This window comes from Schistocerca nitens, chromosome 1, assembly GCF_023898315.1.
Source record: "Schistocerca nitens isolate TAMUIC-IGC-003100 chromosome 1, iqSchNite1.1, whole genome shotgun sequence".
In the NCBI taxonomy this organism is placed as follows: Eukaryota; Metazoa; Arthropoda; class Insecta; order Orthoptera; family Acrididae; genus Schistocerca; species Schistocerca nitens.
Genome location: NC_064614.1, coordinates 473,465,448 through 473,490,350, shown reverse-complemented (window position 1 = coordinate 473,490,350; position 24,903 = coordinate 473,465,448). Strand labels below are relative to the sequence as shown.

Here is a 24,903-nt window from a genome sequence, read left to right as displayed (position 1 = left end):
ACGTACTGTACAGGTATTATTTGCATACCTTGCAGGGGCTACACATGCAGATGGGTACAACTGAGTAGAGATGGTAAAAGATGGATAGTGAGAAAGAGGTGACGATGAGGTGGACTGAGAGAGTGTGGACGATGATGAGATGACGAGAGATGGGGCAGGGAAAATGGACAGAGAGTAGAGTGAGGGGAGGATAGATAGAGAGATGGTGAGGATAACATGTACAGAGAGAGTGGGGAGGAGAAATTGGACAGAAACAGGGTAGGAGGAGGTGAAGAAAAAGAGTGTAAAGGAGTGCAAGATGGGCAGAGAGGGGGACAGCAGAGTTTCGCAGAGAGGAGGAGCAAGGACAGATAGAGAGTGGGTGGAGGAACAGATGTACAGAGAAGGGGGAGTCAGAGAAAGGGGAAGAGGCTGATGGACAGTGAGAGGGGGAAAAAGGGGGACATGCAAGGGGCAGGTGAAAATCGTTAGAGGGGTAGTCGGCTGATGGTAAAGGAAGTTGTGGGACAAGGAGATGGGTAGAGATAGGAGGGGGGGGGGGGAGGACGATATGGAAAGAAAGTTGGGAGGGGTGAGAAGTTATGATTGGAGGGAGTGGGTGGAGGAGATGAACAAAGAGAGAAGGAGGGGAAATGGAGGTGATATGCGCAGTATACGCATCAAAAGCTAGTTTACATGTAAAATAGCTTATGTGTATGTATGTCTGGGACTCTCCCAAACCTCTACATCAATTTGGAGCAAGTTTGGAAATCAGAAGACTTCATGAATATCAGCACTAGAGGGTTTACAGTATTCTAGCTCCAATGTAAGTGGAGATGTGGGAAAAAATATGTTTGTTATGTGGGAATAGTATTGGCCTGCCTTATCATCCTGCTCTATAGGAGAACCTAGACATCAGGGCCAAGGAAAGGTCTTCCAGCCCCAGATGTATAAGCTGTCCCACACTGCAGGCGTGTTGTGGGAATAGTAATGGTCTGCTTTATTGTCCTGTTTTGCAAAGGCTCAATGTGTGGATGAGTATGACTGGGGAATATTAAGACGGATAGAGGAGGCAGGAGTGGATGGATGGGGAGAGAGGGGCACAGGAGGAAATCGACAGTGAGAGAGGTGGAGATGAAGATGAACAATGAAAGGGGAGGAGGGAATACATAAAGAACAGGGGGAAGAAGGGGAGGATACAGATGGAAAGATGATGCTGGAAAAGATAGGTAGGCGGAGGAGGCAGGAGGAGATGGACAAAAAGAGGGAGGAGAGGAGGAGAAAGATTAGGGGAGGGGAGAAGAGAGATGGGCAGACAAAGATAGTGGGAAGGAGGAGATGACTATGGCGGAGGGATGGGTAGAGAGAGAGAGAGAGACAGAGTGTGGGAGGAGGACATATTCAAAAATGTTCAAATGTGTGTGACTTCCTAAGGGACCAAACTGCTAAGGTCATCAGTCCCTAGACTTACACACTACTTAAACAAACTTATGCGCAGAACAACACACACACCCATGGCCGAAGGAGGACTCGAACCTCCGGCGGGAGGGGCAGCGCAATTCGTGACATGGTGTTTCTAACCGCAGCTGCTGTCATGGACTGTGCGACTGGTTCCGACAGAGGTTCGAGTCCTCCGTCGGGCATGGGTGTGTGTGTTTGTCCTTAGGGTAATTTAGGTTAAGTAGTGTGTAAGCTTAGGGACTGATGACCTTAGCAGTTAAGTCCCAAAAGATTTCACAGACATTTGAACATTTTTTCTAAACGCAAGGCCACTCCGTGCTGCAGGAGGACACGGACAGAGAGAGAGAGGAAAAGGAGATGAACACAGAGAGGGGCAGGAGGAAATGGGCAGTTAGAGAGGGGGAGGAAGAGTAGATGAACACTAAGATGGGGAGGAAGAAATGGGCAGAGATGTGGGAGGAGGAGAGGGACAGAGAGATGTGGTAAGAGGAGGTAAACACGGAGGTGGGGAGGAAGAGATAGAAAGAGAGAAGGGTGAGAAATTATTTGCAGAGAAGAGGGAGAAGGAAATGTTTGCAAAGTATTTCTCGAATGCATACGTGGGCAAAGCTGCAGGGAATAAGCTAGTTAGCTAAAATAAAATGAAATGAAGCTGCCGATCGACTGAGAGACTGAATTACTACATTTGTATGTGGTCTACATCTACATACTCCAGAAGCCACTGCACGGTGCATGGTGCAGGGTACATTGTACCATTGCTAGTCATTTCCTTTCTTCTACCACTCGCAAATAGAGCAGGGAAAAGCGATTGTCTATATGTCCAAGTAATTGGTCTAATTTATCTTATCTTATTCTTGTGGTCCTTACACACAACGTGCATTGGCGCCAGTAGTATCATTCTGCAGTCAGCTGCCAATATTGGTTCTCTACATTTTCTCGATATTGTTTCATGAAAAAAAAGTCATCTTCTCTCCAGGAATTCCCATTTGAGTTCATGAAGCATCTCCGTGAAACCGCTGTGTTGATCAAACCCAATGATAACAAATATAGCATCCTGGCTCTGAATTCCTTCAATGTCTTCCTTCAATCCGACTTGTTGGGGATCCCAAAAACTCAAGCACTACTCAAGAGTGGGTGCTTCTAGTGATTTATACGCAGTCTCCTTTATAGATGATCTGCCACCTTCCTAAAATTAACCCAGCAAACCAAAATCGACCAACGGTCTTCCACACTAACAACCTTAACGTGCTCATTCCATTTAATATCGGTCTGCCACGTTACGTCTATGTATTTAATCGATGTGACTATGTCAAGCAGCATGCAACAAATACTGTATTCGAACATTACAGGATTGTTTTTCATGTGCAGTAACTTAATTGTTTCTACACTTAGAGCAAGCTGCCATTCATCATACCAAATAGAAATTCTGTCCAAGTCGTCCTATATCCTCCCACAGTTACCCAATGGCGACACTTACTCGTACATTACCACTTTATGAGAAAACAGTCGCAGATTGCTTCTCAACCTATCTGTCAGGTCAATTATGTATACAGAGAATAAGAGTGGACCTACCTCACGTTCCTGCGACTGTCCTGGCGATACCCTTTTCTCTGATGTACACTCAGCTTCCAGATGAGCATACTGGGATCTATTACCTAAAAAGTCTTCAAGACATTCAGATATCTGGCTACCTATTCCGTTTACTTGACATTTGTTAACAATCTGCAGTGAAGCATTGTGTTAAACACCTCACGGAAATCTAGGATTATGTAAGCAGCTTATTGCTCATCATTCATGGTTGACAGGATATCATGTGAGGGTTCAGCACAAGGAAAGCTTCATAAATATGTGCTGATTTGTGGATAGAATCTTTTCTCACTGCAGGAAATTGATTATATTCCAACTTTCAACGTGGTCAAGAAATCTACAGCAAACCTATTTTAAGGATATTGGTTTGAAATGTTAACCTTTTCCCCTTCTTCAGGCGTAACCAGTACCTTCTTCCATATGCTTGGGCCTTTGAAGTGGGCGAGCGATTCGCGGTAAGTGCAAGCTAAGTGGGTGATGATGGGGGGGGGGGGGTGGAGGTAATTTAGAACATTACTCTCTGTAAAACCGAACTGTGATTCCATCCAGATCTAGCGACTTATTTGTTGTCAACCCTGTCACCAGGAAAGCCTAGTTCTATGTCATTTGTATAGGAGTCCGTGCAACGATCAGTAGATAGTATGTCTGTACAGCCTTCCTGAGTGTACGACTTTATAAGCACGAAATTTGAACCTTCAGATTCCCTTTTCTGTCTTCCATTAACACACCAGATTGGTCGACGAATGACTGTATAGAAGCCTTCAGTCTACTTAGTAATTTTATGCAGTAGTAGATAGACAGTAGGTATTCTGGAACATAGTGCATCATTGCCAGGTTTCCAGTAACATCATTGATGACATCACACATTGTTGTCAGATTTCTGCCCCCATCCCTCTGATATAGGTCAAGTGCCCTAAGTATAAAATGGGGTGAAAGTAAAAAAATTGGTGGGAAATTAAAAAATTTATGGGAAATAGCCCAATTGTGGTATAGGTGACTATGGACATATGGCAGTTTTAATAAATATAAATTGGTTGGAAATCCAAGATGGTGCCTTGCCCTGTTGGTGGAAGTGGGTCTCTTGGGCTAAGTATAGAATCTAAAATGGTCACTGTATTTTCCCTGACATCACTGTGGAAGTAGGACTGTTGTCGTAACTATATATTGGTAGTAAATTCAAGGTGTTGCATTGTCATGTTGGTGGAAGTAGGTCACTTGCCAAGCACATAATCCAAGATGTCATTGGCCTTGCCCCTGCTGTCACCCACTTGAGACATTGGGTGTATGTTCCCCCTGCAGGTTGAAGGATATGTAAACATGATTCCATCTTAAAGGCAGTAACCAGCTTGGACTTGCCTGCTGGCTTACTTAATGTGTTCACACCAAGCTCTTGTCCCCTCGGACATGTATGGCTGTTAACAGCAGCAAGGTCACTTATAGAATTCAGGATGGCCACTGGGTTTCAACCCTCATGTCTCACTTACTGCTTCTCCTAGCTTAAAGTCCATCTCTCTTCTGACACCACCTTAAGTTTCGATATGACTTGGGAGTGGTTATTTCTTGGATTTAATCTAACATCACATCGGGGAGAGCTATTTTCATGGTAGCAAAGTTTGCTATCTGCTGGTTGTGCACTACTGCCCACCAAGTCACCACATACCACTGAAATCACTAGAGCATCAGACAGGGCCAAGCCGACTGTTAGTTGCATGGAGTTGCCATGTCCTGTCACTCCATTGTATGGCGTGAAGGGCAGACTGCAGTCTTCCATGCCATCATAGTGCACACTGTCCTAAGTTAAAAAATGCGGAAATTTTAAAAATCCAAGATAGTAGTTTTTATTTCCACCACTAGCATGGTGTTTGTGAAGGCGCTGCAGCCACAGCCCAATGTGACCTATGTTAAAAGCAGGGAAATTTGAAAATGTAAGCATCACACATTTGATTTGACCTACGCTGAACAATGACGAGAAATGAAAATTACCCATAGCCCACACTGACGTTCTGCAGGGGAATTCAAACACATTTGTCCTCTCGGAGAACGTGTACAAATGCCACAGAAACCGAAAAAAATATGTTGTTTTGACATGCTTGTAAAATTAACCACGAAAAATGAATGTAGGGAATAGAATGAGATTTTCTCTCTGCAGTGGAGTGTGCACTGATATGAAACTTCCTGGCAGATTAAAACTGTGTGCCGGACAGAGACTCGAACTCGGGACCTACAGGAGAGCTTCTGTAACGTTTGGAAGGTAGGAGATGAGGTACTGGCAGAAGTAAAGCTGTGAGGACGGGGCGTGAGTCGTGCTTGGGTAGCTCAGTTGGTAGAGCACTTGCCTGCGAAAGGCAAAGGTCCCAAGTTCGAGTCTTAGTGCAGCACACAGTTTTAATCTGCCAGGAAGTTTCAATGTAGGGAATAGATGGTGCCTATTAAATCCAGCAGTAAGCTGCCTTGTTAATAGCAAAATCCCAGTTCAGACTTCCTTTGTTTTCCTACTGTACTGTGATTTCATCCCCATCACCTCATAAGGGATGGGGGTGTGCTGTCCGTGGTTCATTTAAAGCAGTCTTCAGCCAAGGCACAAATAAAATTAACAAAGGCGAAAAAACACCAATAAATGAGTTATTTGGAAGTGAATAAAAAAGAAATTGGTGGAGAAATTTATAAAATTTTTATATATAAAAGACATGATTTCCTTCATCTTTCATTGAAAAACAGTAATAAGAAAAGATAAGAACGAAAAACAACAAGCGCATATTTTAAAAAATTTAAACATTATACAAAACACTAATGTTTTAAAAAAAACACTTCACTGTCACTAAAACTGGAAGGAACTCTCCTGGAATAAGTAGTCTGTTACTGAAGGGGAAAGATTGGTCGTTAAGAAGGGTAGGAGGGTGATAGTATGAGGGTGAAGGACTGTTGCATTGTACTAATGGGGTAGGAGTGGCTGGTGGGAGCCAAGAAGGAAGGAGTAGATGAGGAGGGGAAGGTTACAATTTTAAGGAGAAAATGGGGTAGGGAATAAAGGGCGAAGGGGAAAAGGGGTAGAAAATTATGGGGAGAGGGGGGAAAGAGAGCCCTGATGAGGTGGAATGGATGGAGTGAATTTAAAGTTGGTAGGATAGGTAAATGTTGGGACTGTGTTCTTAATGGGGGAGGGGGAGACAGTTGTCCTTAGAAGAGGATGTGGAGGGTGTGCAGGTGTAGGGCTTTTGTGATGTGTTGGTAAAGGCACAGTAGCATACTAGGATTGCAAATTAGAAGCGAAACAATAGGGTTGTTGGAGTCAAGTTCACATCTGGAGTTGGTTGTCTGGAGGTGTTCGTTGTGAGTGAGGAGAGGTGGGAGTTTGATGAGGTGGTAAAGGCTACATGTGGGGGAAAGTACAATGATGCAGAAAGCGAGGCAGAGTGTTTGGCGTTCAAGGATCCAGAGGGACTTTATAGAACGTAGGTGGCGCAGATACGCATGCAACATTTGCATAAGAAAGGATGGTTCAGATCAGGGTTTTGTAGGTGAAGGACATTGGAGAGGTGCCCAAGTTCGGCATGTTAGTAGTTTTAGTCTACTGTGAGCTTTCTGTTGGATGGTTAGTAGGTGAGGTTTCCACATTAGTTGCCAGTTGATGGTTAGTACAAGATATTTCAGTGTATTACTTAACTGGATGGGATGGTCGTAAATGGTGTCATGAATCACAGTAGTAAGCAGCCATTTGCACTCTTAACACAACAATTTATTTAACAGACACAGAACATACATATAGCAAAAGAGTTCACAGCATGTTATGTCTCACAAAGAGTATTACTGATGAGAGACATAAATGTCCCGATGACATCAATTCACAACATACTCCCCATCCTGGTCAACCGCCAGGTGGGTGACCAGCTGAACCGTATGTACCATCTGCTGTCCTTCAGGAGTGCACAATATTACCGTCCTTATTTTATTGTCACTTCCCTGCACACATCTTTCTATTTTTCCTTTCTTCTGCATGTGTCTTGGTCGTCCATCCTCTTGAATCAAAGCCAGATCACCAGATTGGAAGTCATGCAGATGTGATATTCCCTTGTCCATCTTTTCCAAAATTCGTTTGCTAGTTTTTGCTGTATTTTAAATTCTTTGGTCATATTGTGTGTGACAGTAGGTGCTGATCCAGTGGGCACATTTAGCAGGCCTTCACCAACCAGAAAACGTACTGGTGGCAGACGTTCTGCGTCATCTCCTGGAGAGATTGGCCTTGAGTTTACTGCAGCTTCGATGTTGACCAGAATGGTATAGAGTTGCTCTGCAGTCAGAGTTGATCCCAACACATTCCATAAGCAACGCTTGAGGGTTCCGACCATCCTCTCCCACCATCCCCCCCACCAACACGCCTATAGTGCAATGGACTTCCAAATGATTCCGTTTTTGGCGAGGAAGCTATGAGTTTCTGAGGTGGTTAGTGAGTTCAATAGTTCCGATAATTCTTGGCGTGAAGATCTCTGCACAGTCGATGTAGATGGCGTGTGGCAATCCACATATACTACCAAATCTCTGTAAAGCCATCAAAAATGTGTTGATATTCGTATTGGAACAGAGCTCTAAATTTACTGCAGGTGTTGTTGGGCAAGTGAAGAGGGTTATACAGGCCTTTTCCATTGTCATGCCTATCTTGATATACAGAGGGCCAGCAAAGTCTACGCTGGTGGCAGTAGAAGGCTTAGATCTGTGGATGGCGGAGTTTCTATTTCTTGTCCTCTTGAAGTCTTCATGATCTTGCATGGTAAACATGTATGCAGGACTCTTTAACGGTTTTATGATCTTTAAGTATCCAAAATTGTTGCTGAAGTTTGGATAACACAATTCGGACACGAGGATGACGAATATCAATAGGTGTTTGTAATATGAGGAATCTCATGAAGCGATGTGAAGCATCTAGAAGTAATGGATGTCGTTCCTCACTGGTGAGGTCGGCAGACATTAGTCTACCTCCCACGCGAATGAGTCTGTCTTCAATGAATGGATGAATGTGTCCAATTTTAAAGTCTTGCTGGATCGGTTTACCGTTCTGGAGTTCGCGAAATTCCCGCGTGAACCACTGACGTTGGAATTGTTTTATTCCAGTAAGTGCGTGCATTTGCGAGCTCGATTGCTGTCAGCTGTCCAGCAAGTTTATCTTCGTGACGAATCTTAAGTATGAAGCGAAGAATCCAGTTGCTTGTACGAATTAGTCTCCAGTAGGAACTGAATTTGGAAATTTCTATGATGCTGAGAGGTATAGCAACTGTCATCACCTGTTTTACATTCCTTCTTTCTTCCGAGAGGTCATGACGCATATGTAGAGTACCAGATGGCCAACATTGTTCTGAGTGTCCAAGCCAAGGTGGTTCTTCACACCAAACACGTGTAGATTGGGTTTGATTGCCATGAAGCCCCGTATTAGGTGATATCCGCTGGGTTATCATTACTAGGGCAACGTCTGACTAGGGGACATATACGCCACTCTATTACAGATGAAAGTCTTCCATCGATTCGCATCACTGCGTATACAGCCTAAGGTCACTGCAGCTTCGTCCACAACATTGCATGAGTAATGACGTACCCTGTAGCTGTGCGGAAATATCTTAGTAACCGTGCTCCCTCAAGTGCCCCTAGAAGTTCGAGACGTGGCAGTGTTATCATTTTGACAGGTGCAAGTCTGGTCTTGCTACAAGCCAAGTGAATCGTTGTGTTGTCGTCTAAAACAGTGCAGATGTACAGAGCTGCACCATTCGCTCGTTCCAAAGTATCAAAAAATACGTGCATCTGAACGTCGCGATCTTTGGTAGTTCGTATCCATCGTGAGATACTATGCAAGACAATGGAGGTAAAGTTAGTGATGAGCTAACTCGTGTTTACGCCAAACCGAGTTAACCGACTTGAAAGTTTGAGTACGCCGAGCTCAAACCGAGCTAAACGGTGTTGGGACGAAAAAAAAAAAAAAAACCTGAGATAACAGATATAACATTTAACGTCATCTCTCTTCCGAGTCTGAGCAGCTTAAGATTCATTTCAGTTAACCAACACGAGATTCGTGGTTTCCCAATGGATAACTATATACAGAGTGAATCACAAACTATTGCCTCCAAGAATAACTCGGAAAGTATGATAGTAGCTGAAAAGTTTGTGTGACAAAAGTTGCAAGGGACAAGGGGGCCAAAATATGACGCTGGTTTTTTGTTACTAGGTACGGTCGCTTCAGAGATATGAAAGTCAACTTCGTTTTTCTTTTTTTTTATTACAAAAAATGTCGGATTCTACAGTTTGGTACTTATTTTCTGATAGCGGCTATCGAGACGAATCCAGTGATGTGTAACAGTAAGGTCTTTGAAGATCAACAAAGGTCACAAAGATGGCATGAACGTCCGTTTACAGAAGGTGTTCGAAGTGATGACCATTGGTATCAATGCAGTGACCTTCGCTGACCTTCAGGGATTTGTCTCGATAGCCGCTATCAGAAAGTAAGAACCAAACTATAGCATCCCATTAAAAAAAAAAAAAAAAAAAAAAAGGTTGACCTTCATATCTCTGACGTGACTCCACCTAGCAACCAAAAACTAATGTCTTTTTTATGGCCCCCGTTGTCCCATGCCACATTTGTCCCACAAACTTTTCAGCTACTATCATACTTTCGGGGTTATTCTAGGTGTCAATAATTAGTGACTCACCCTGTCTATTAGTCACAAGCGTGATAGATACTGCGCAGAGCACAAATTTTGGTCTTTCAGCTTGAAATTTTGAAGATAGACTTATAATGACGTTGAGTTCGCGCGGGTTATTGAAGGGTTAGATATCTGACTAGGATGAACTCGAGTTCGGTCGGCTCGAAAGCGGCGGTGAGCTCCGAACTAGCTCGAAACACATCGTAACTCAGCGTCGCCCACCGTGCAACGCGATCAACTCGAGTTAGTATTAACTCAATACAAGATAGTACGTTTCATAAACCTAGTTGACCCTAAGCTCGTTCAAACCGAGTTGGCAGGAAAAGCTAAATTAATTTCCGACGTTGTTTGCCACTTTCACGTCTGCTAAAGTTGTAACTTCTCTTAACATACGATAACCAAACCGAGTTGGTAGGAAAATTCTTCTAGCGTTCATTTTCCTCGTTAGAGTCTGCGCACTTTGCATACCTTTTTGGATGCAACTTAGTTTCTTATACGAAATCGGTGATCAAACTGAAAACACTTTTTTCATTGCCTGACATCCAAATATCTGATGTCAAAGCAACATGATCCTTCTCTTGCAGTTATTTCTTACAAGTTACACACTCAATATTATCATAAATCTTCTAAAATATCAGTAATTTTTTTTCTTGAGGGCAGTTCATGATTGGCCATTTTGTAGCAAAATGTCCTGTCAAAAGCACAGTTCACTACTTCGCTTTAACCCAAAAATTTAGGTCTTAATATTTACGTCCCTTTTCACAATAAATGTAATCTCCGTATATAAAAGGCAATGTCCCGACTACTCACTCACTCACAGACTCATCGTCGCCCAACCCAAAGCACTAAGGACAGAAAATTGAAATTTGCATAGGGTGTTGATCTTATACAGTAGGCTTCGCTTGAGGTATTTTTTCGAAATTCCACCCCTAAAGGGGTGAGATGGGGGATGAAAGGTTCTTTGAAAACATGTCGCTATTAAGGCAATTTTGAAGCTAGGCCTACGAACGTCGGCATTTGGTTTCTCGGTCAGAAATAATGAACTACGTGTTTCAAAGTATTTTTTTTTTAGTTTAGCTCCTCTGGGGGTACAATAATGGGTGAAAGTATTTTTGAAAATAAATCATTATTAAAGAATTGCTAAAGTATTTTTAAAGCTAGCTCTATGGAGCTCGGTATTTGACTTCTCGGTTATAGATAAAAATATACTTGTGTTAGTGTTTTTGGAAATTCAATTTTTCAAATTTATGAAATATTTCATTATGAAAGTATTTTTAAAGCTAAATCAATGAAAACTTGAATTTGGTTTAATCGTTAGGAATAAAAGATACTTTATTCACTGTTTTTGGAAACTGAACTCCTATGGGGTGAAACAGGAGATGTAAGTTTTTATGAAAACATTTTATTATGCAAGCATTTTTGAAGATAAATCAATGTAAATTTGTATTTGGTTTCTCTGATAGATTTATAATAATAATAAAAAAACACGCATTTCGTTGTTTTCGGATACTCAACTCCTAAGGGGAGAAATAAGGGAGAGAAATGTTCTATGAAAAATTTCACTGGGAAAGCGTTTTTAAAATTATATCTATGACAGTTGGTAATTGGCCTCTCAGTTACAAATAAAAAATATGTGTTTCATTGTTTTCGGAAATTCAGCCCCTATTGGCATGGAATAGGGTCAGACTGGTTCACTGACTCATCATCACCCAGCCCAAAACGCTGAGGATAAGAACTTGGAATTTGGAGACGTTGTGTTCATACTGGAGGCATCGCTTCAGCAGCAATACCTAAGGGGATGAAATAGAACATGAAAGGCTTTTTTGTATATATCTTGCTATTAAAGCAATTTTGAAGCTAGAACTACGAAAACTGGTATCTGGTTTCTCAGTCAGAAAAAAATTGCGTGTTTCAGCAGTTTTGTAAAATTAGCCACTAAGGAGGTAAAAGAGGGGATAAAAATTTTTAAGAAACTATTTCGTTATATTAAAATTTTTTAAATGTAACTTTATGAAAACTAGTATTTTACTTCTCGTTAGATGTAAAGAAACGTGTTAGGGGACGAAGTTTCTATGGAAATACCACCACAAGAACACAAAAGACATAATTAACAAAAACTCCAGCTACCAGAACCGCTTTTTGATCAGAAGTACATTCGGAAAATACCAAGCTTCTACGACCCTATTTAGCGTGAAAAGTTTACAATATGTAGCAATTTGTGAGCAAGATAAAAATTCGATTAAAGGAAGAAAAAAAAATCTCTGTAGCCCACACAGTCTGCACGAGAGAAGCGGCGGGCGCTAAGCTAGTATTCAGTATTTTCAGGTTCAGGGCCTTACTTATATATCATTACCTCTTTAAAAAGGATTTTGTTAATATAAGTCGACAATAATTAACGAAATGTGTTTTTTTAACTTTTATAAGGTGGGCATTAAGTACAACATCCTCTGGTAGTGTGCGTTATGGAAAAAGATTTTGTGTTGCTAAGGTTAATTAATGCCACACTACAGACTGAAATTTCAATACACTCTATAGCCATTTTTAATTTCCTGTAAGATCTGGACAGCTATCGGACGACTTAACCCCCTCGAAAATAACACCTGTCAAACTCTTCACGAATTTTGACCAAACAAATCATAATAAGGTACTGCACTTTTAAAAATCACAGTGAGTGACATCCCGTTCTGTAAGCATAGAATGAACTCGGTTCAACTCGGACGCGACGGCGGTAAACTCCAACCCCGCGCGAAACAGTCATCAGTACCAGCGGCCGCCGCGGACATTTGAAATGCCCTCAACCCGATTTAACCCGATCTGGTAACTCGAGCTGACCCACCTCTAGGTAAAGTGGGTACCCAAGAATTCCACTGCGTTGCCAAATTGTTGGATAGCAATTCATTACAGTCAGTCTCCCCTACATCAGATTTCTTGGAGTGATAGTTATGCAATAATTGACACATTCTTTTTCCCAACCCTTTCTAAAAGGCACTTAACAGTCATTGCTGGCTCAGTTACAGTGGCAAATGTGCCTATGAACCTCCTGTGTCCCTTTGTTATGTCAAACCTAACAATGACAAAGTGACCAGGCTGAAGTTCATAAGACGAAAAGACTTCAAATCCGCTGATTGCACTTGTGCCCTCGCTTGGGTTCTCACGTTCATTGGTGGAGAGAGTTGGTCATCCGTTATCTCCAGAAATATCGTCACTTTTGTCTGAGGCGTCCATCTTTTCGTCATCAGGGAAATCATGTACTGACACACTTTTCCCAGCCTGCACTGGAACCCTGGTTCACCGTTGTCTCACAGGCCTTTCAACGCTCCCTCGAAATTCTTGGAGCAATTCTATGAGGGCTTCATCAACATCCTGTGGATTTACAGGTCCTTCAACATCATCTCAACACCAGGAACTCTGGTAATTACTCTCTCGGGATTGAACGGCAGAATCTCATATTTCTCGAAACCAGCCTGGATGTTTCTTTCGGCATTTACTTCCAGAGGCCTCACAAGCTGGTTTAGTAATCTGTGGGACATATCCTTTGGAATGGTGGTCTCCTTACGACCGGAACCCAACTTCCATTTTTGGAGAATGCTTCGCAAGCTGGTCTTCAGTGGACGAAAAAATGCCACGTCCAAGGGCTGAGTGAGATGCGTAGAGTTTTTGGGAAGAAAAATCATTCTTACACCATTCTCTTCACAAGTCTTGACTGAAGCCACTGAAAGATAATTGGAAAGGTTGTCGCCGATTAAAATTTTGGAGCCTTCTAACTTCCTTTAATAAGGCAAAACGATTGTGGTAATCCAGTCATCAAAACACTGAGCATCAAACCACCCACTTTCACTTCTATTAAATCTGGTGTCTTTGAGAGCACCATCCATCCAAGAAGCATACAACTTACAAAGGCAGCAGTTTTCCATTTGCTGCATCATCAAACATAATTGACGGTTCTGCTTTGGAGGCATTCATGACTCTCTCAGGATATTTTGATCCTCTTTTCGTAATCGCTTTCGCACGTCCCAGATCATCTGCTAAGTTCGTTTAATCGAAGTTCACAATATTACTTGGAAGAACATCTTTAATTTCCTTCTCTAAATTATCAAAATATTCCCACAGCACGGCTCCCGACACAGAAACACGTGATCTTTTTATGTTGTGGCACACTCTTAGACTCAATTTTTCGTTGTGCCTCTTCAAAAATCTAACAGTGAATTCGTAACCAGGTAAATTATTTTTGAGTTTTCTAACACCTCTCCGGTCCAAGAATCCTTTGACAAACAATCGCAGACTCAACCGGTCAAAGGGATAGCCACACTCGGCACAAATAGCGAGCCTGTCCACAATCAACGCCTCTTCATCTGCGGAGAGTGCAGTTTTCCCCCTTGGGGGTGCACGTTCTTATACCTGAAATGTCGGTGGAGAACTGTGTATGGAATGCTGAAATTTCTGGCAGCTTGCCTAATGCTGCTCCCTCCTTCAACAGCAGCCGTGGTTTGGGCTAATTCATCCTTACTTCTTTTTGGGTAGGATTTCCCACAAGGATCAGGAATGTAATTTCTGGGCATTATAATTAGCCTGGAAATTAAATAGAACGAAACATTCAAAACACAAGCAGGTAGTATCCCACAACCAAATGTAAGCCCGATGATAGTGTTATTTTATACTGATCCTATTCACACTATTTTTTTTTAAAGTGCGTAGGTTCGAGCAAAATAAAATGAAATGAAATCAAGAAATATATTTAATACTCACCAAAAAGAAAGAAGGACCTGAATTCGGAACACAATTCTCAGTAGAAGCACTGATTTTGATGATATACAACTCCTGACTGCACACCACTGTATACAAAGTTTTCGGAACATACATATCCATGGGAATCACAGCCCACATGTTTACTGTGCTCTAGAAGCCAGGGTAGCCACTATTGAAACACAAAATGTTCGTGAATGTGTTCCTCAAGGGCAATACTGCCGATTGACGCACCTGTTTCCATATTTTATTGCGATCCTGTGTAGTTTCTATTGCTTTAAAGTTTTTCCGTCAGAATTGATCCTATTCACTCCTATCATCCTATTCACTCCATTTTACAGCAGTTACTAAACAAACTGCGACTATTATATAATAGGTGTGAAACGAAGCATAGAGCAGTAGGTAGGGAGATGATGAATGAAATATATTTGACTGTCAAAAGAGCAATATGTGAAGCCTGCAATGACTACCAGTGTCGAATCTTATGAAAAAGTCTCTCACAAAACCTAAAGAAACCCTGGCCATATGCTAAGGTTGTCATTAAAATTAAAGTTGCCGTGCAGACCCCTGTTAATCACAAGCTGAACTGAAATTGAGGACAGCAAATGAATAGTTTCCAGAGCTCCATTTTTAAGGGGAAGATGACACAGTTAATTCTTGCACCACTATGAAATCTAATGATGCAGATATGCATGTCAGAGCTTCGAAGCACATGTCAGTACACTAAATCTCAAAAATTTTCCAGCACCCTATATAATTCGTGCTAGATTATATACATAATTTGTTGCTGTTAGTCTACCCTAATCATATCGTGCAGCAGCTTCCTCAAATGGAAAACAGTGCTTGGTGGTAAAAAAAGTGATGTGAAAAATCATCATACAGTATCATTCACGTTTTTTTTGGTGTAGAATCTTAGAATAAATTTCAGTCTCGAACGTAATGAGATATTTCAAATAGCATTATCTCCAGCATGCCAACAAACGTAGAATCTGAAATATCAGTCATGCAATTGCCAACTCACGTTTGCTCCCATGGGATCCTGATATCCATGGATCAAGGCGTTCAGGTGAATGCAATGTTTCTTGACATCTAAAAAGTGTTTGTCTCAGCACCATACCAATGATTATTGATGAAAGTATGATCACAGGGCATACTGTAACAAACAAAAAACTTATTATATTTGAGGATTTCTTGATAGGGATAGAGAGGCATCCAAAGATGTGTAAGTAACTTTAGACATCTTCCAGTGAAGTCTGATGTCCCATTGCAAGTACTTAAATTATGTTATATTAAAGTACCGGTAGTTGTAAGTTACTGACGTTTGGTTTTATAACGAGAAAGGGTTTAGTAACATAGTTCTGTATCTGTAATAAAGTTAAAATAAATTTAACTTAAAATAATTATACATATATTTTAGCCCTAAGTCTACCTTAGTGCAGACCTTTACTCAAAAGCAAAATTGAAATCAGAGCACTGTCATAGAAATGATATGAGGTAAGTACATTGCTGTGTAATAACCTATTCTGATTTTTAACATGCAGATAAAATAAATTTATATTATCAGTGGCGAACTCACAAAAATATGAGTATATTTTATGAACTTTGAATCACGAAACATTTAGGCTCATAAAAGGAAATTTTTAGTGATGCAGTAGCCAAACTAAGACCAAATAACTGTCTAATACAGGTACTTCATACAACCTACTTTGAAGTATTTTATCAGGAGAATTTTTAAGAACTAGCACGTCATCCCATGAATAGCTCCAACGTTAGGCGGGTGATGAAGCCCCTTAGGGAAATAGCGGAAAGGTCGGGGAAGAAGGCCAGTGTTCACTCTGTCAGCTTGCCGGGGGGTCTCATCCGAGATGTGGAGGAGGCCCTGCCGGCGGCGATAGAGAGCACTGGGTGCATCCGACTGCAAATTGTTGCTGATGTCGGCACCAATCACTCCTGCCGTCTGGGTTCAGAGGGCATCCTCAGTTCGTACAGGCGGTTGGCGGAATTGGTGAAGGCGGAAAGCCTCGCTCGCGGGGTGGAATCTGAGCTAACTATTTGTAGTATCGTTCCCAGAACCGATCGCGGTCCTCTGGTTTGGAGCCGAGTAGAAGGCTTAAACCGGAGGCTCAGACGATTCTGCGGAGATCTGGGGTGCAAATTTCTCGACCTCCACTATCGGGTGGAGAAATGTAGGGTCCCCCTGAAAAGGTCAGGCGTGCACTACACGCAGGAAGCGGCTACAAGGGTAGCGGAGTACGTGTGGAGTGCACATGTGGGTTTTTTAGGTTAGAGAATTCCCTCCCTAGGCCCGACAAGACGCCTCCTGAGACGCGGCAAGGTAGTAGTAGGCAAAAGGCAACAGGGAATAACAGGATTAATGTGCTAATAGTAAACTGCAGGAGCGTCTATAAAAAGGTCCCAGAACTGGTCTCATTAATAAACGGTCACAATGCCCAGGGACAGAAAGTTGGCTGAAACCAGACGTAAACAGTAATGAAATCCTAAACTCAGATTGGAATGTATACCGCAGAGACAGGCTAGACTGTGAAGGGGGAGGCGTGTTTATAGCGATAAGAAGTGCAATAGTATCGAAGGAAATTGACGGAGATCCGAAATGTGAAATAATTTGGGTGAAGGTCACGGTTAAAGCAGACTCAGACATGGGAATTGGATGTCTCTATAGGCCCCCTGGCTCAGCAGCTGTTGTGGCCGAGCACCTGAAGGATAATTTGGAAAATACACTCCTGGAAATGGAAAAAAGAACACATTGACACCGGTGTGTCAGACCCACCATACTTGCTCCGGACACTGCGAGAGGGCTGTACAAGCAATGATCACACGCACGGCACAGCGGACACACCAGGAACCGCGGTGTTGGCCGTCGAATGGCGCTAGCTGCGCAGCATTTGTGCACCGCCGCCGTCAGTGTCAGCCAGTTTGCCGTGGCATACGGAGCTCCATCGCAGTCTTTAACACTGGTAGCATGCCGCGACAGCGTGGACGTGAACCGTATGTGTAGTTGACGGACTTTGAGCGAGGGCGTATAGTGGGCATGCGGGAGGCCGGGTGGACGTACCGCCGAATTGCTCAACACGTGGGGCGTGAGGTCTCCACAGTACATCGATGTTGTCGCCAGTGGTCGGCGGAAGGTGCACGTGCCCGTCGACCTGGGACCGGACCGCAGCGACGCACGGATGCACGCCAAGACCGTAGGATCCTACGCAGTGCCGTAGGGGACCACACCGCCACTTCCCAGCAAATTAGGGACACTGTTGCTCCTGGGGTATCGGCGAGGACCATTCGCAACCGTCTCCATGAAGCTGGGCTACGGTCCCGCACACCGTTAGGCCGTCTTCCGCTCACGCCCCAACATCGTGCAGCCCGCCTCCAGTGGTGTCGCGACAGGCGTGAATGGAGGGACGAATGGAGACGTGTCGTCTTCAGCGATGAGAATCGCTTCTGCCTTGGTGCCAATGATGGTCGTATGCGTGTTTGGCGCCGTGCAGGTGAGCGCCACAATCAGGACTGCATACGACCGAGGCACACAGGGCCAACACCCGGCATCATGGTGTGGGGAGCGATCTCCTACATTGGCCGTACACACTGGTGATCGTCGAGGGGACACTGAATAGTGCACGGTACATCCAAACCGTCATCGAACCCATCGTTCTACCATTCCTAGACCGGCAAGGGAACTTGCTGTTCCAACAGGACAATGCACGTCCGCGTGTATCCCGTGCCACCCAACGTGCTCTAGAAGGTGTAAGTCAACTACCCTGGCCAGCAAGATCTTCGGATCTGTCCCCCATTGAGCATGTTTGGGACTGGATGAAGCGTCGTCTCACGCGGTCTGCACGTCCAGCACGAACGCTGGTCCAACTGAGGCGCCAGGTGGAAATGGCATGGCAAGCCGTTCCACAGGACTACATCCAGCATCTCTACGATCGTCTCCATGGGAGAATAGCAGCCTGCATTGCTGCGAAAGGTGGATATACACTGTACTAGTGCCGACATTGTGCATGCTCTGTTGCCTGTGTCTATGTGCCTGTGGTTCTGTCAGTGTGATCATGTGATGTATCTGACCCCAGGAATGTGTCAATAAAGTTTCCCCTTCCTGGGACAATGAATTCACAGTGTTCTTATTTCAATTTCCAGGAGTGTAGATGGAAAAGAGCCACCGTGGTACAACAACCGAGTTAGAAAACTGCTGCGGAAGCAAAGGGAACGTCACAGCAAACATAAACATAGCCAAAGCCTTGCAGACAAACAAAAATTACGCAAAACGAAATGTAGTGTGAGGAGGGCTATACGAGAGGCGTTCAATGAATTCGAAAGTAAAGTTCTATGTACTCACTTGGCAGAAAATCCTAAGAAATTTTGGTCTTATGTCAAAGCGGTAGGTGGATCAAAACAAAATGTCCAAACACTCCGTGACCAAAATGGTACTGAAACAGAGGATGACAGACTTAAGGCCGAAATACTAAATGTCTTCTTCCAAAGCTGTTTCACAGAGGAAGACTGCACTGTAGTTCCCTCTCTAGATTGTCGCACAGAAGACAAAATGGCAGATATCGAAATAGACGACAGAAGGATAGAGAAACAATTAAAATCGCTCAAAAGAGGAAAGGCCGCTGGACCTGATGCTATACCAGTTCGATTTTACACAGAGTACGCGAAGGAGCTTGCCCCCCTTCTTGCAGCGGTGTACCGTAGGGCTCTAGAAGAGCGTAGCGTTCCAAAGGATTGGAAAAGGGCACAGGTCATCCCCGTTTTCAAGAAGAGACGTCGAACAGATGTGCAGAACTATAGACCTATATCTCTAACGTCGATCAGTTGTAGAATTTTGGAACACGTATTATGTTCGAGTATAATGACTTTTCTGGAGACTAGAAATCTACTCTGTAGGAATCAGCATGGGTTTCGAAAAAGACGGTCGTATGAAACCCAGCTCGCGCTATTCGTCCACGAGACTCAGAGGGCCATAGACACGGGTTCACAGGTAGATGCCGTGTTTCTTGACTTCCGAAAGGCGTTCGATACAGTTCCCCACAGTCGTTTAATGAACAAAGTAAGAGCATATGGACTATCAGACCAATTGTGTGATTGGATTGAAGAGTTCCTAGACAACAGAACGCAGCATGTCATTCTCAATGGAGAGATGTCTTCCGAAGTAAGAGTGATTTCAGGTGTGCCGCAGGGGAGTGTCGTAGGACGGTTGCTATTCACAATATACATAAATGACCTTGTGGATGACATCGGAAGTTCACTGAGGCTTTTTGCGGATGATGCTGTGGTATATCGAGAGGTTGTAACAACGGAAAATTGTACTGAAATGCAGGAGGATCTGCAACGAATTGACGCATGGTGCAGGGAATGGCAATTGAATCTCAATGTAGACAAGTGTAATGTGCTGCGAATACACAGAAAGAAAGATCCCTTATCATTTAGCTACAATATAGCAGGTTAGCCACTGGAAGCAGTTAATTCCATAAATTATCTGGGAGTACGCATTAGGAGTGATTTAAAATGGAATGATCATATAAAATTGATCGTTGGTGAAGCAGATGCCAGACTGAGATTCATTGGAAGAATCCTAAGGAAATGCAATCCCAAAACAAAGGAAGTAGGTTACAGTATGCTTGTTCGCCCGCTGCTTGAGTACTGCTCAGCAGTGTGGGATCCGTACCAGATGGGTTTGATAGAAGAGATAGAGAAGATGCAATGGAGAGCAGCGCGCTTCGTTACAGGATCATTTAGTAATCGCGAAAGCGTTACGGAGATGATAGATAAACTCCAGTGGAAGACTCTGCAGGAGAGACGCTCAGTAGCTCGGTACGGGCTTTTGTTGAAGTTTCGAGAACATACCTTCAAAGAAGAGTCAAGTAGTATATTGCTCCCTCCTACGTATATCTCGCGAAGGGACCATGAGGATAATATCCGAGAGATTAGAGCCCACACAGAAGCATACCGACAATCCTTCCTTCCACGAACATTACGAGACTGGAATAGAAGGGAGAACCGATAGAGGTACTCAAGGTACCCTCCGCCACACACCGTCAGGTGGCTTGCGGAGTATGGATGTAGATGTAGATGTAGAATAATTATGAGTTTCATACGGGATAGGCACCTTCCATGATTGTAATGTCTTCTGCATCAAGCTTATATTTGCTTCATCCTACAATTTATCCTGGAGAAAGTTCTTCAAATGCAAACACAAAATTCTCTAACTTCCGAAACTTCTTGAAGACTGAGAAGATTATTAAAGGTTTTTCTGCCTTCACAGATGGAAACTAAGTTTTTTCCACAGTATGTATCTAATTCATAGTCCTCTGTCTTGGTTTAAACTTAAGTCCAAATTCTTGTCACTTTCGAATTCACTATCTGAACTTTAATCTGTTTACAGATGATATTGATAACACTCCACATTTCCTGTTCTGTTCCTACACATTTCTGAGGTTACTAGAAGAACTAGGACTGTGTGGTCACTTGTCGAAGTTATAACTTCAGTTATTTTATCAGCAGCCACTGTTACTATTTTTCTCTACTATTTCTGTTGTCACCCTTTTCTGCAAATGGTTTGACGAACGTGTATTTGATCTCATCCCCATCTTCATTGGTAGTTGATGATGCTGGTAGCTATTTCAAGTCTGCCTGAACTTAAGGGGTGTAACGCCTACCACATTTTCTGAAGTCAGCAGTCAGGGAAGGAGGAAGCAAAAGACTTATCTATTATGAGGTAACATAGCCTCAGATTGAAAATGCCATTCTGACACTCAGAAACAGTTGATGGTAAATCAGTCATCATAATTTCGAAGTTAGTGAACTGAATTAATTGTGTGTGTGTGTGTGTGTGTGTGTGTGTGTGTGTGTGTGTGTGTGTGGAGGGGGGGGGGGGGGAAAGGGGTTGCAACTTCCCTACTTAGCCCCACGAATATACTTCTGCATCTGTATATGCACTGTTAGAATCTTATTGCTTCATGTCACTCATTAGACTGCCGTTTATGTGTACCAGATGGCAACTGAATGATCACACTGAGTGGGAAATCGATCAAGAACTTTATTAATGGAGATTTCATGCATGAAGGCTACTTCTTATAAGAGCTAAAATATCATTTATTTTATTTTACATAGTAAGGTAATTGAACAGCCAGAAGACTTTTACAGAATTGGAGCTTTTTTCCATCAAGATAAAGATAAGACAGCAGGTTGTACATGACATGGGAAACCATTCTGATTGTAAATCCCTCTCCCCCTAGGTAATACTTTCTTCCAGACACAGCAACATTTCTGTTGTTCAGGTAATCAGAAGAAACTTTTCAAGTATGTATAAATGAATTGCAATGCACTGTATCTGATTTACAAATACAAACTAAATCTTGTGAGTCTTCCACCATCCTCAGTAACACATTACTTGATCTGTTATCTGTCAACAGGTTCCACAACTCTACACATGTATGCACCAGTTGATTTGAGGGATAATATGCAAAAGGTAGGCGACAAAATTTTGCAAACTGTGAAGAAAATTGAGACATATCTTCAGATGAAGTATCCATTGCCTGACTTGCAAATTGTTGTTTCACCTGGAATATGGTCTAGTCATGAAGGTTTTGGACTTTCTGTGTTCAGGTCAGTAGACAGATAAATACTTTATTTATAACTAGCAGTACCTGAGCATGCTTTGCTGTGGCTCAGTCTGGTTAAATGGAAAATTGCTCTCTGAACACCTCCTCTTGCTCCTCTCTTTGTCCATCTCCTCCTCCTCCCCCTCTCTCTGTTCATTACCATTTCTCCCCCCCCATCTTCTCCTTCCCCCCTGTCTAGCTCTCTCTCTCTATCTGTTTCCTTCTGCTCCTCCTCTCCCCCTTTCTCTGTCGATCTTCTTCTCTCCCTTCTCGCTCCGCCTTCTCCTGCCTCCACACTCTGTCCATCTCCTTCTTTCCACTCTTTATGCCCATTTTCTCCCACCCCTCAGTCCATCTTCTCTTCCTCCATCTTGTTGACCTTGAGTCTCGTTTATTGTTACAACAAATTCAGATTCTGTAGTGGTATTCTAATCGTAAGCTGATAAGCTATGAATCCAATTTTTCTGTTTGCTAACACTTTTTCACTATTAGATTTTTACATATATTTTTATATTATGCATATTAAAAATATGGAGCCTATGTGTGTTAAAACACTTATTACAGTTGTTGTTGTGGTCTTCAGTCCTGAGACTGGTTTGATGTAGTTCTCCATGCTACTCTATCCTGTGCAAGCTTCTTCATCTCCCAGTACGTACTGCGGCCTACATCCTTCTGAATCTGCTTAGTGTACTCATCTCTTGGTCTCCCTCTACGATTTTTACCCTCCACTCTGCCCTCCAATACTTAATTGGTGATCCCTTGATGCCTCAGAATGTTGCCTACAACCGATCCCTTATTCTAGTCAAGTTGTGCCACAAACTCCTGTTCTCCCCAATCCTATTCAATACCTCCTCATTAGTTATGTGATCTACCCATCTAATCTTCAGCATTCTTCTGTAGCACCACATTTCGAAAGCTTCTATTCTCTTCTTGTCCAAACTATTTATCATCCACGTTTCACCATTGCCAGTCTACATTTTATATCCTCTCTACTTCGACCATCATCAGTTATTTTGCTCCCCAAATAGCAAAACTCCTTTACTACCTTAAGTGTCTCATTTCCTAATCTAATTCCCTCAGCATCACCCGACTTAATTCGACTACATTCCTTTCTCCTCGTTTTCCTTTTGTTGATGTTCATCTTATATCCTCCCTTCAAGACACCGTCCATTCCATTCAATTGCTCTTCCAAGTCCTTTGCTGTCTCTGACAGAATTACAATGTCATCGGCGAACCTTAAAGTTTTTATTTCTTCTCCATGGATTTTAATACCTACTCCGAAATTTTCTTTTGTTTCCTTTACTGCTTGCTCAATATACAGATCGAATAAATCGGGGATAGGCTACAACCCTGTCTCGCTCCCTTCCCAACCACTGCTTCCCTTTCATGCCCCTCGATTCTTATAACTGCCATCTGGTTTCTGTACAAATTGTAAATAGCCTTTCACTCCCTGTATTTTACCTCTGCCACCTTCAGAATTTTAAAGAGAATATTCCAGTCAACACTGTCAAAAGCTTTCTCCAAATCTACAAATGCTAGAAACCTAGGTTTGCCTTTTCTTAATGTAGCTTCTAAGATAAGTCGTAGGGTCAATATTGCCTCAAGTGTTCCCATATTTCTACGGAATCCAAACTGATCTTCCCCGAGGTCGGCTTCTACCAGTTTTTCCATAGACTTGTACTACTGTCGTACGCGTGGGCTTCGTGTTTATCTTGGCCACAATAATGCGTTCACTGTGTTGCTTGTAGTAGCTTACCCGCACTCCTATTTTTTATTCATTATTAAACCTACTCCTGCATTACCCCTATTTCATTTTGTATTTATAATCTTGTATCCACCTGACAAAAAGTCTTGTTCCTCCTGCCACAGATCTTCGCTAATTACCACTATATCTAACTTTAACCTATCCATTTCCCTTTTTAAATTTTCTAATCTCCCTGTCCGATTAAGGGATCTGACATTCCATGCTCCGATCCGTAGAACGCCAGTTTTCTTTCACCTGATAACGCCATCCTCTTGAGTAGTCCCTGCCCGGAGATCTGAATGGGGGACTATTTTACCTCCAGAATATTTTTCCCAAGAGGACGCCATCATCATTTATCCATACAGTAAAGCTGCATGCCCTCGGGGAAAATTACGGCCATAGTTTCCCCTTGATTTCAGCCGTTCACAGTACCAGCACAGCAAGGCCGTTTTGGTTAGTGTTACAAGGCCAGATCAGTCAATCATCCAGACTGTTGCCCCTGCAACTACTGAAAAGGCTGCTGCCCCTCTTCAGGATCCATACGTTTGTCTGGCTTCTCAACATTACCCCTCCGTTGTGGTTGCACTTACGGTATGGCTAAGTGTATCGCTGAGGCACACAAGCTATTGTTCATGGGGAGGGGGGCTTATTACAGTAACATATAAAAATTTTAATTAAGTTGGTCTAGTCCTTTTTGAGATTTTTGATTACTATATATATAATTGGGTAAAATTTTAAGTAAGTCTGCTAAGATCATTTCGAAATTTTTGGTAATAATGTTTCCCTTCATATATCATATTTACCTATATGGTACATGTATTTAAAAAAAAGCTGTATTAGGATACAAGCGTATTTGAATGCCACGTTGTATGAAAATTTCAAGTCAGTTGATCAATTACTTTTTGAGTTTTGTGTGCACAAACAATGGAGGCTGAATTTTTATATACAGGGTGCAACAAAAATGTACATCACAAATTACAGGACACATTCCTCATTCATAGATGAAGAAATTATGTTATATGAACATCGGTCTCGAAATGCTTTGTTTCCATGTTACAGCTTATTTTTCTCCAAGTCATTAATAATG

General features: G+C 42.6%; 1 protein-coding gene across 1 annotated transcript in view; it reads left to right on the top strand.

The window, feature by feature from the left end:
- LOC126251949 (aminopeptidase N-like) overlaps positions 1–24,903 on the top strand; it is a 278,934-nt gene that overhangs the window by 47,610 nt on the left and 206,421 nt on the right. Inside the window, exon 8 of the mRNA XM_049952717.1 lies at positions 21,884–22,076. Within this exon, the coding sequence (XP_049808674.1) occupies positions 21,884–22,076 (193 nt within the window). The remainder of the gene's footprint in view (positions 1–21,883; positions 22,077–24,903) is intronic.